At 42.2% G+C, this 11,098-nt stretch overlaps 1 protein-coding gene across 1 annotated transcript in view; it reads left to right on the top strand.

Annotated features, from left to right (window-relative positions):
• The first annotated feature begins 320 nt into the window (after window positions 1-320).
• LOC143930546 (pancreatic triacylglycerol lipase-like) overlaps window positions 321-11,098 on the top strand; it is a 28,259-nt gene continuing 17,481 nt past the window's right edge. The window contains exons 1-6 of the mRNA XM_077454928.1: window positions 321-365; window positions 452-500; window positions 3,710-3,864; window positions 4,142-4,267; window positions 7,418-7,552; window positions 8,884-8,992. Coding sequence (XP_077311054.1) covers window positions 321-365; window positions 452-500; window positions 3,710-3,864; window positions 4,142-4,267; window positions 7,418-7,552; window positions 8,884-8,992 — 619 coding nt within the window. The remainder of the gene's footprint in view (window positions 366-451; window positions 501-3,709; window positions 3,865-4,141; window positions 4,268-7,417; window positions 7,553-8,883; window positions 8,993-11,098) is intronic.

Genomic DNA, 11,098 nt, shown 5'->3' with positions numbered 1-11,098 from the left:
CTTTTATTGTTCTACTTCAAATCTTTTGTGCAACACCTTGAAGTAACATGATACAAACGTAATGATTAATCTCATGACAACTGATTTACTAAGAATGACCAGTGCATCCACAGCCTAAAGAATAGAACAGGTAGAACTAATAAAATAATAAAATACAAAAATACATTCTGTTTTTTTGATCCTGAGGGATTTTTTTCTTGATGATATTATCCCATGACACACACTTATAGTGGCAATAAGAAAATATGCTCTTTAATGATTAATACTGCTGGGGGTCATTGTGTATAGTGACCCCTCCCTCCCTCTATATATACACCGAAATGTCAGATATGAGTGCAGCTGAGTGGAGTGCTGTGGGGACGGAGGTGAGAGTGGAATTCATTGTATTCCATCACCCAGGGATGAAGTACGCCCAAATTTCTGCTTTAAATCAGTTCTCTTTCCCTTGCAGATGTTGCTCGCCTGGATCATCGGTATTTTCCTCCTAGGCACCGTAAAAGGTAAAGGAATTTATTCATTTGCTTATTCATAATGATCACAAACAAGGTTCTTTATGATAAAGTATTCTGAATCTGAATTGATGTACATTTAAAACATTACAGATTAAGTGCAGATCTCTTACTGAATGAGATAGAAATAAGGATATTTAAAATGTATGTTTTGCCAAAACTTTTTTCTTTTAGTTTTGGATGGTATGGGGCTCTGCTAGAGAAATTTCCCCCTACTTGCTGGTAAAATTGAGTTCACTAGACAGAAAATTAGGGAAATTTGGAAAAAGGTTAGGGAAAGTGCAGATAAACTTGAAAAAAATATGCCCAGAAACTTTGGAAATGCCATAGGTTATGTTGGAAACATGCTGCAGAAGACAGAGACTGGGGACATGTCACATGAAGCTGTAGCGATCACTGCTTATGCCCCTTTATAAATCAATGCTCCCACTCTCACTACAGACTATCGGACCTGAAGGTCCTATAACAAGTGTCAAAAGCCTGCTTGTGGTCCTTGGGTTGCAAGATGGGCAGCAAGGGAGAAAGGGAAAGGCTAAAATACCTATCTGCTTTTCATTGCTTGTACGGTAAAGAAAGTGCTAGGCATGTTCTAAAAAGTCCAAAAATTTGGATTATTGAAAGATACATTCCATTGAAGTCAATGGTTTATGAGGGTCTAAAGGACCATTCAGAACAGTTCCTAGGATGATACAAGAACCTGCTCATTCGTAGCTATACTGTAATGGCAACAGCAGACATTGTGACTTTCAAACAGTTCAAATAGAATCAACCAAAATTCAAGGTGGCCCTGTTGACACCCGTCCACTGACATTCTTACATCTGCATCCAATCAGAAGCATCAACTGTTCAGATATTTTGACAGTTGTCAGAATATAATAGCCGGCAAAGGAGATTCCTTCATCCATGCTGTCTCACATAAACAGGGGGTCAATAGATATTTCTCATACAGCCTTTAGCTTGCAGTGTATAGTCAGCCTAACACCTATCTAGTCATTGACCATTTATCATAATTATTTTATGTTATACATTCTTTTATTCAGCCATCCATGAACAGTACTGATATTATTTCTTTTTTTCCAATTTGCACTTGAATAAAGAAATAAATAAAAAAAAACACATATTTAGAAAATGAAGTACTGTTCAAAGAAAGTTAAATTAGAAGAAAGATGCTTAATTCAGAAATAATTATACAGGGATGAGGATCTTAATTAGTGTCAGTCAAGTCATTCTTAAAACTCACTGGACAAATCTGAAAATAACTTTCACTTTTTAAAAGTAAATATCCATATCTTTTTGTGTTGGCTTTTTCATTATTATGGTAAAGACTAAAAAACAACATTTAAAAACTAAAACTTTTTTAGCTAGCAGCACCCCTGTGCATGATTGCCTTTCCAAAGCCAGCCGTACATGGATTAAATGTTGACCAGTTCAGCAGGGACCAGCTGAATTCTGAGCCATGTATGGGCAGGCTGGCTGACTTAGGCAAGTGGGGTTGAAGCTGTTCCTGCCAGGGGTAGACAATGATTATCGCTAGCATCTATTGCAGCCGCTAGCAATAATCACAAGAGAATCCAGCAGGCTGGCATTACTCAAGTTGATCAATCGATCAACTTGGTATATTCAGCCTGCCCATTAACGGTTTGAATCTTGGCTGGTTCCTGCTGAACCGGCCGAGATTCAAACCGTGCATGGCCAGCCTTAAACAAAAAGTGAACTGCAAGCTGGGCAAGAGTTAAATCTTTCGTTTATCTCTATTGAGAGGGCTAGTGACACACGCAGCTCCTGCACAACTGGTCAATGTCCTTTGGATTCTAATCCATAGAGTTTATCAGTGTGTCTGTGGCCAATCCTAGGTTAGGTCACAGACAACAGTCTTCTTATATTGAGCAGTAAAGTGCAGCCATACATGTCCTTAATAATATCCAAGGTGTGATTTGTCCCCCACTCGATTGCCGCTCGATCCACCTTTCTGGGGGGCTATCCTGAGTGTGACTTCTCGTAAGTCATATTGCCTGATTACTATCCCAGTCTGGTTCGTGCAGATGTGGAGTGTCTTGGAGCTACCCGAGGAGAGAAAAGGTTTTTAAAGGATCTCCATGTAGGAAGTACTCTTCCGGTGAAATATACACGATTGGCAGACTAAACCTCTGAAGAAGACCCTTGCATTCTGGGTTGAAACACGTCAGAATAATTTTCAAAAATTGTCAAAATCTTTATTACTAATGTTGCTATGAAAAATTCTTTGTCTGCAAGTGTATTTTCGGTTTTGTTTTTATTTCCTACTGGAGCTCATGTTGTTTTAACGATCATGTCATGCTTTTTGATACTATAAATAAATAATTACTTTTTTTCATTTAACATTGCATCAATTATTCTAGTTTGCTGCCTAAAAACCCCACTTTGAGGAAATGTTTCCTTTTTTTTTGTACTTTTGGGGTGAGCAGCACCTTTCCACCTCTCTTTGTGTCCCATCTTTGCTAGCGTTGAATCTTGAGCTGTTGTTAATGATGGGACATGGGAGGGTAAGGTTGTCTGTAGATAAATCAGGTGAGGTTGATAAGATGTAACGGAGATAAAAGCTCCTGAAATTACCCTGAGATTGTACCTGCAGATAGCAGAATACTGATAATCATCTGCAATGAACAAATAAGTTAATCATGATCACATAAAAAGATCACATAAAACAGCCAACACATTTAAGGGGCTAACAACGTTCCGCCTTCATCAGGACAGTAGAATTTAAAGTGTATTTGCACTTTTGTAGCCAAATTGAAATAACACTTATGCTGGTCATAGATGGATCAAAATTCAGCCAATTCAGTAGGAATATATGGCCATATTAGGTCAATGATGTTACCATCATCCCCTCCACTGTGCTACATATGGCTTCGGGACAGAATTCCATGGCTGCCACTGATTGGACCTGTGACCTGTTATCATGTGAAAGTTTTCTGCGGGTTTGGGCCGAACTAAGAAAATGTGCAGTTTGTGCTACCTATAGACACAAAACGATTGTGCCTAGAGTTGCACAGAGTTGCTGGTTGAAGGTGATCGTGCATGTTAGAGGTCCTTAAGCACCCACGGGCTTCTGATGCAGTTTTAGGTGGCCTTTTGGGTGGTCTGACCCTGACCCTGAATGTTACTAAACAGAGCGCATTGGGAGTCTCTCCTAACTGATGTCTCTTTGTGCCTCCCTTCAGGTGGTGAGGTGTGTTATGACAGGCTTGGATGTTTCTCGGATGCCTGGCCCTATTCAGGTTCTCTTCAGAGACCCTCTGCCAAGTTACCCTGGTCCCCAGAGAAGATCAACGTCCGATTCTTCCTCTACACTAGAAGCAACCAGAACAGCTACCAAGTGAGAAATTCAATTCTGCCATTTTTTTCTGTAAACTTATTAGGATCAGTTCTTGCTAAAGTGATAATTAGTTATTCTAAATGTCCTCACTTTCTGTTTCACTGAAAATGGACAGTATTGCAAATAGAGAGGGTGAATCTCCCTAGTGGAGATAACGGGACTTTTTACCTTATCCCTTTCGGGTGATATTTCCACAATGTACCATGTTCAATATTCCACAATATAATATACATTATATTATATATACTGTGTTTATTTTTCTGTCTCTACCATTCAGGTGATCAGTGCTGTTAATCCTTCCACCATCTCCTCCTCCAACTTCAGCACCTCCAGGAAGACCCGCTTTGTCATCCATGGCTTCACCAGTAGTGGAGAGGCTTCTTGGCTATCTGAAACCTGCAGAGTAAGTGGACCTCCTTCAAAGTCATTGCCATCTCTACTGTTAATGTCGAACTCATTTTAAGTTTTTAATATTTTTTTTTTCTTGTTGCTGTCTGTGACTTCATTGGGGGGCCTCCCCCTATCACTTTACCCTTGTGACCCCAGGATGGGAATTGAGGGGAGTGGAGGTCAATGGAAAACAAGCCAAGTCCAATATCATTAATTCTAATTTAATTTATGAGAGACTAGAAAAGGATTAGAGAATTTATAATGGTTTTATTGCTTTCTGTGTTCCCTTTGGGGGTATTTTGTAATGGCAGGAAGTAATAGGAAATTGCTCTGGTGGTAACAAAGACAAAAAAAAAACAAATTTTTAAGCAATAATAAGGTTACCAGAAATCATGGACTTTATAAGTATAAAGACTTGAGTGTATAAACAATTACGAAACAATTACGAAACCAACTTTACTGATACATCATTAAAACACTGATCTCAGTGAAAAGGTCTATATATCCTTCAATTAATAACTTAGCTCAACAAAGAGCAGCTTCTTCAGGAGATTCTTTGGGTGCTGATTCAGCATATAGATTTAAAAAATATTTAGCATTAATGTACCTTTAGTAGAGTGGGGAAGGGTTCTTCTTTTTTTCTTGTCTCAATGACAACCATCCTCCTTGTTTCTTGTATGGGTGTCACATGGACAGGAAGTGGAGGAATACCTCTCAAACTTAACAGAAACATTAACTCTTGACCACTCTGTTCAATACTGAAAGAAGAAGAGATGATATAAAATGTAGAAAAAAATATAACTGAGGTCACAGAAGCCCAATACACACACATGTCTACTGGTAATGTTTGGATAGCTCTCATTAGCATGTAGCATGCATATTTTCCTGGTTGTCAGCCCCTTATATCTGGCTGTACTTTAGTTCATGATACTACAGCCTTCAACAAATAGGAACCATAAACGGACAAAATTTAAACTATAAAATATAAACCTTGATATCCAAAGTCTCTCATCCTCAGAAGATAAGGTGTAGAAGACCCTGTTGCTTGAACATGTCTGTGTTTGATTCATCAACAGTATGCTGAAAATTACCAAACAACCTGAACCTGAGTCCAAACAGTATTGAAGTCAATGAAGAGAGAATTCAGGGAGGCTTTTGGGTAATCTAAAAGACTGCCATGGCCTCTGTGAGATCTGTGGTGATCCAAAGGAGCCTTATTGACAGCTTAGCCACTGATTGGCCTGAATTCCCAAAACACTTTGACAGGTACCATTCCCCACTTCTGGAGACGGCGCCGCAGCCCTGTCTCTCGGAAATTCGGCCCCCCTCCTCCTTCCTCCACCGCCGAGCCAATTAGAAACACGCTTTGCACATGCACAATAGGGTACCGCCTGTGAAGCTGAAAGGCTTCATTGCCGGATTCCCTTACCAGGAATGGCGGTGGCTGCACCCGACAGCCAATCCGAAGATTGGCTGGGGTGTCGACATTGTAGGATTCCTGGACAGGTAAGTGTCCTAATATTAAAAGTCAGCAGCTGCAGTATTTGTAGCTGCTGACTCTTAATTTTTCGTAAAATCAATAGCTTTGCTAGGAACACATGTGGAACACAGGAGCCCTTTAAGAGTCTTTGTTAACTTCTGAAAGCCCATCCTTAGGGTTAGAGACATTTAAAAGAATACCAATGGCTTCATTATGGCAGGTTCCAAAATGGTGACTGAAGAATTTAATCTGATTGCAGCAGTCCCTACAGCAGTTCCTAGAGCAGTGACAATATTATAGTTGCTGGGTTCTAGCTTTTTAGAACTTATCCTGTAAAAGACAGAATGAATTTGCCATTTTCCCAAGCATTAACAGCAACCCTAGCATTGTATGAAGCTAGGTTCCTATGCCCTAATATAGAGGGTATCTATCCCTGAAGTACAATACTCAAGAACCCACAAGGGGAACAAAAGGATGAGCACTTGGAGCATGGGAGCCAAGCACCCCACACTAGCACAGATGTAACCAGCACATGGAGGCCCTGTACAAGGCAGGAGGCTGGGGAGGAGTAGACATGCACCCAGGAAAACTGGCTGTAGAATTTTAGACCCTTATAGAGGTGGGGGCTAGGGCGGATTGCAAAAGGATTTTTAGGCCAGGCCAAGAGTTACCTGAGTAAGGCTATTTCCCTGGATGACCCCAAGAGAAGTGTACCTGTGGAGGAGGTGGCTACAGTAAGCCCAGTCCTGTCAGTACTAATGTCCCTGGATGGAATGAGAGATGGAGGGAGATGGCTGCTTAAAATTCTGCATATGCTTTCACATGTGACTACTGCAAACCATCCACTAAATGTAATTCCCTATGTATTGTCAGTAGTGACAGTAGTGTCAGTGTAGTGACTCTGGAATGTATGTTGATGTGATGTGACTGTTATGCCATCCCCTGAATTCCATTAGTAAAGTGCAGCAAATTTACTAATTTGTGTGGAAATTCCTTCCTTGGCCTATAAAGGTCAATGGCCAGGATCATCTTGTGGTACTGAGTGGGGCACCCTATGGCAGAGGGTTCAGCCTTAGCAGTAGGAACAGTGTTTTAGCAGGACAGGATCTGGGGTAGGGACTTGTGGTCTTGGTGACAATTCTAGCCAACCACAAAGCCCCTCTGCATTGTCTGTTTCAATGCAGCTAGGGCCTGAAAGAGGTTGATACTGGTAAACATGTGTCCTTGGCAGTTCATTTGGAACCTCCCTCCCCCACCTTTGTGGCAATAACAGAATCCAATCTTCTGAGAGGGCTTTTTACAAGATCTGTGTGTATCCGTGGGAATTTATGTAATTCAACCAAAAGAACATTTGTAAGGTCAGATCAGCTCGCAATCAGATTTCTAATTCAGTCATTTAGCAGGGTGGAGGTCAGGGCTTTGTTCAGGGCACTCGAGTTCCTCTACACTAAACTAGTCAAACTATGTCTTGTACAGAAAGACTTTGTACACAGGGGCACCGTTATCACAAGGATGGAAGAGCAGAATTGTCTAAAATGTCTTTGTATGATGTGTTACTAACAGTATTCTTCACATGCGTGCTATGTTAAAGTATAGGTGGGAGGGTCAGGCGTTCACATATGTTTGGCCATATTGTGTACATTAGAGGAAGAAAGTGTAACAGACTCTGTTTCTGCTGCTCAGACCCTGTTTCAGGTTGAAGATGTGAACTGCATTGCCGTAGACTGGGGCGGAGGATCCCGCACTACTTATTCCCAGGCCGCTAACAATATCCGCCTTGTGGGGGCAGAAATTGCCTATTTTATTAACTATTTATTGGTAAGTTTGTGAAGGTTCTTATATTTCCAAGTTAGTATATGTTTAATAGTAGTTGGCCACATTCAACTGGACTTGTTCTGTGATTTTGAAGATGTTTCATTGCTTCCTAATGAGTGTTTATGATTTAACAACAGTTCAAACCCTTAGGCCGTATTCAGACTGCTACGACACGATAGTCGTACGACTGTGGATCCAACTTTGCCCTGCGACTTGAAGTCCAACATCCGTCCGACTTCAATGAACTTTAACCCCAACAATGCCTGGTACTTTGTGTCTGATATGAATCTTTAGGGGAAACTCCAAACCAAATTAATTTTTTTTAAAAAAAAATGGCATGGGTTCCCCCTCCAAGACCATACCAGAACCTTATCTGAGCACACAGCCCGGAAGGTCAGGAAAATGGAGTGGACGAGCGAGCCCCCCCTTCCTAGACCATACTTGGCCATATGCCCTCCACATGGGGGGGTTGGTTCTTTGGAGCAGGGGAGCCCTGTGCCCCCCACCCGAAAGCACCTTGCCTCCATGTTGATGGGAACAAGGGCCTCTTCCCGACCCTGGCTGTTGGTTGTACCGGGCTGCGGGTGCGGGGCTTATCATAATCTGAAAGCCCCCTTTAACAAGGGGCCCCCAGATCTCGGCCCTCCACCTTATGTGAATAAGTATGGGGTACATTGTACCCCTACCAATTCACCTAAAAAAGTGTCAAAAATAAAAAACAGGACACAGGTTTTTAAAATAATTTATTAAGGCAGCTCTGACGTCTCTTCCTTTTTCTTCTCCCTCTGCTGATGCCTTCTGCATCTGCCGGTTCTTCTCCCCTCTCCGGTTCTTCTCCGCTGATGTCTTCTAGCCCTCTATGGTTCTTCTTCCTCTGTCTTCTTCCTCTGCTAGGTCTCCTCTCAGTGCTGTCTTCTCCCTCTGTTCTTCCTTCGATGTTGACTCTGCGCTCTCTCCCGCACCAATGCTGGGTGCGCAGTGTGCCACTACTTATATTGGCATGGGGCTTGGTCACTGGGTGACATCATCCTGAGGCCCCTCCCCTTATGACATCACTGCCCCATCATGCAGGGCAGTGATGTCATAATGGGACGGGGCCTCCAGTGATGTCACCTGTTACCCCACTCCATGCCAATATAAGTAGTGAGGTTCTGGGTAAAGTTTAGATTTTACAAATTGGCAGAAAGCTTTGCAAAACTGGTTGCCAATCGAATCTGGGGAGATTTGCTAATCCTTAATTTTATTACTATTAGCGGCAAATGTTCTTGAAATGAAATAAGCTGTTTTTTTTTAGAACGCTTTTATACCTTTTCATATTTCTAATTTCTTATTAGGAAAACCTTAGATATTCTCCTTCAAATGTCCATGTGATTGGACACAGTCTGGGGTCACATGCTGCTGGAGAGGCCGGAAAGAGAATGAAAGGCATTAGCCGAATCACAGGTGACAACTGACGGGAGGGGGGGCTAACTAAAGTGTAAACCCTTTACATTTTAATGTTCTGTCGTGGTATTTTGACCTTAATGCATGCCTTGTAGCATTTTTTAACCAAAATTCACAGTATGTTCATCAGGCTTAGCTGTAGCCAGGGTGTCTGGGCACCTATCACTTTAATCCAAATATGGTCCTAGGACTCCACAAATGGAACCCAACAGAATCAATAATATAACGGTGAGCGTCACCACAAAAACCTACTCATCCAACAAGCAAAAGAAATGTAGTTGGGCACCTACCATAGTTGTGGGTTGAAATGCATTGTACCATAACCCAAGGCCACATTAAAGCATATCTAAACCCAAAAGGAAAAAAATGCAGCTGACCAGTCATGGGTGGTGGCTGCATTTATTTTTTATTTTTCCAGGATAAGAAAATTAACACTTACTGATAGCTTAAAAGATAACATAAAAACCTTCTGTTCTCTGTGTAAAATACTAATCTCAACAGCCCTCTTGTTATATTGATGAAAAAAGGTAGACATGTTTGAAGTCCAGATTAAAAATGTCTGGCAGCACACTGTCCAATGCTTGTAATGTATTATTACTTTCAAAGATTTTTGTTTTCACAAGTAGCATTTTTACAAAAGAGAATAGAAAAGCAAAGGCAAAGTAGGGATGTTTGGAATATAAAATCATGAGCAAACATATCAAAAACAAGAGATGGTTGTATAGGTTATAACTAATGACTGAAAATTGCTAATTATGTATCTCTGAAGAACTATCAGACTTGTAGTAAATCCGCCCCAGGCAGCAACAATTGCCTTGTGTTAGTGGCTCTTAAGCTTGGAGGCATAAACCCCCTTTGGGAGTGGGGAGGGAGGGATAGGGCATCGACTCCACCGGAACCCCCAATGGGATCAATCTGTGCCATCCAAACTGGGTAGGAGCGTACCCTCCAAATTGGATGGTATACCCCTACCCATTCTCCTCTAAAAAAAGGTGTTTGCTAGGTGAGAGCCCTAGTATGTTTCCAGTAAATAGATAGAGGTTAGAAGGCTATAAAGAGAGGAGAAATAGAGTAAAATGCAGGGAAGGGAGGGGAAGGAAGGAGAGTCATTCACCGCAAATTTGGGCTAAACCCTGGGGGTGTTCAGCACCCGGGATGATAGAGATTTCTACAACTTGAGCACAAGGTTCCCAGATAGTTTCAAACTTATAAGCCGTGTCTGACAGGATAGTAGCTACTTTCTGTTTGACTGCGTTTATTGAGACTGACGGTTGTTTCCAGGCATTACCTATGGTTAGTTTGGTGCCTAAGAGTATGAATTGTATACATTCTCAGTTATATTATATATATATATATCTGGGATACGTGAGTTCAGTAGAGCGACCTCTGGAGACCTGGGGATCTTGCATCCCGTGATCCTTCGAATAAGGTTAAGAAAAATTCTCCAGAAAGATCTGATTCTAAGGCATTCCCATTATATGTAGGCTAACGTGGCTATTACTTGGCAGCCCCAAAAGCCTAGGTGATCCGCTGAGGGATAAATTGTTGCTAGTCTGGCGGGGGTCATATACCACAGAGTCATGATTTTTAGCAGGGCTGGACTGGCCTACTGGGATATCGGGAGATTTCCCGGTAGGCTGCCTGCCCTGGGGCTGCTTTTAGTTGCGGCTGCATATATTGGTCTCCTCTCTCCTCCTATGGATAACACGGAGCGGGCTGGCTCTGTGTTCAGTGGCCGCGCTGTAACACAGTCCTGCCCCCCCAGGCTTACTTGTGTGATAGGCGTTGATTCTATCTACTATCACACGAGCAGGTCTGGGGGGAGGGACTGTGTTACAGCACGACCAGCCAGCTCCGTGTTATCCATAGGAGGAGATGCCGTCCGTACAGCCCCGTGTGCCTGTATAGGAGGATCGGGGGGGGGGGGGGCTGCATATAGAGGAAATGAGCTTTCTATATTCCTCTAAGCAGCCTCTCAATGCTTGCAGGAGTGAGAGGAGGAGAATCTAGCATTCAGCGGCTGCATGTAGGAATATAGAAAGCTAATTTCCTCTATATGCAGTCCACCCCCCCCAGTTCTCTCCAGCCCTGTTCTTTCTGCCCCCC

The sequence above is a fragment of the Lithobates pipiens genome, unplaced genomic scaffold, assembly GCF_037356315.1.
Source record: "Lithobates pipiens isolate NorthernLeopardFrog02 unplaced genomic scaffold, aLitPip1_a1.2 Scaffold_25, whole genome shotgun sequence".
Lineage (NCBI taxonomy): Eukaryota > Metazoa > Chordata > Amphibia > Anura > Ranidae > Lithobates > Lithobates pipiens.
This window is presented reverse-complemented; position numbering and strand designations above follow the sequence as displayed.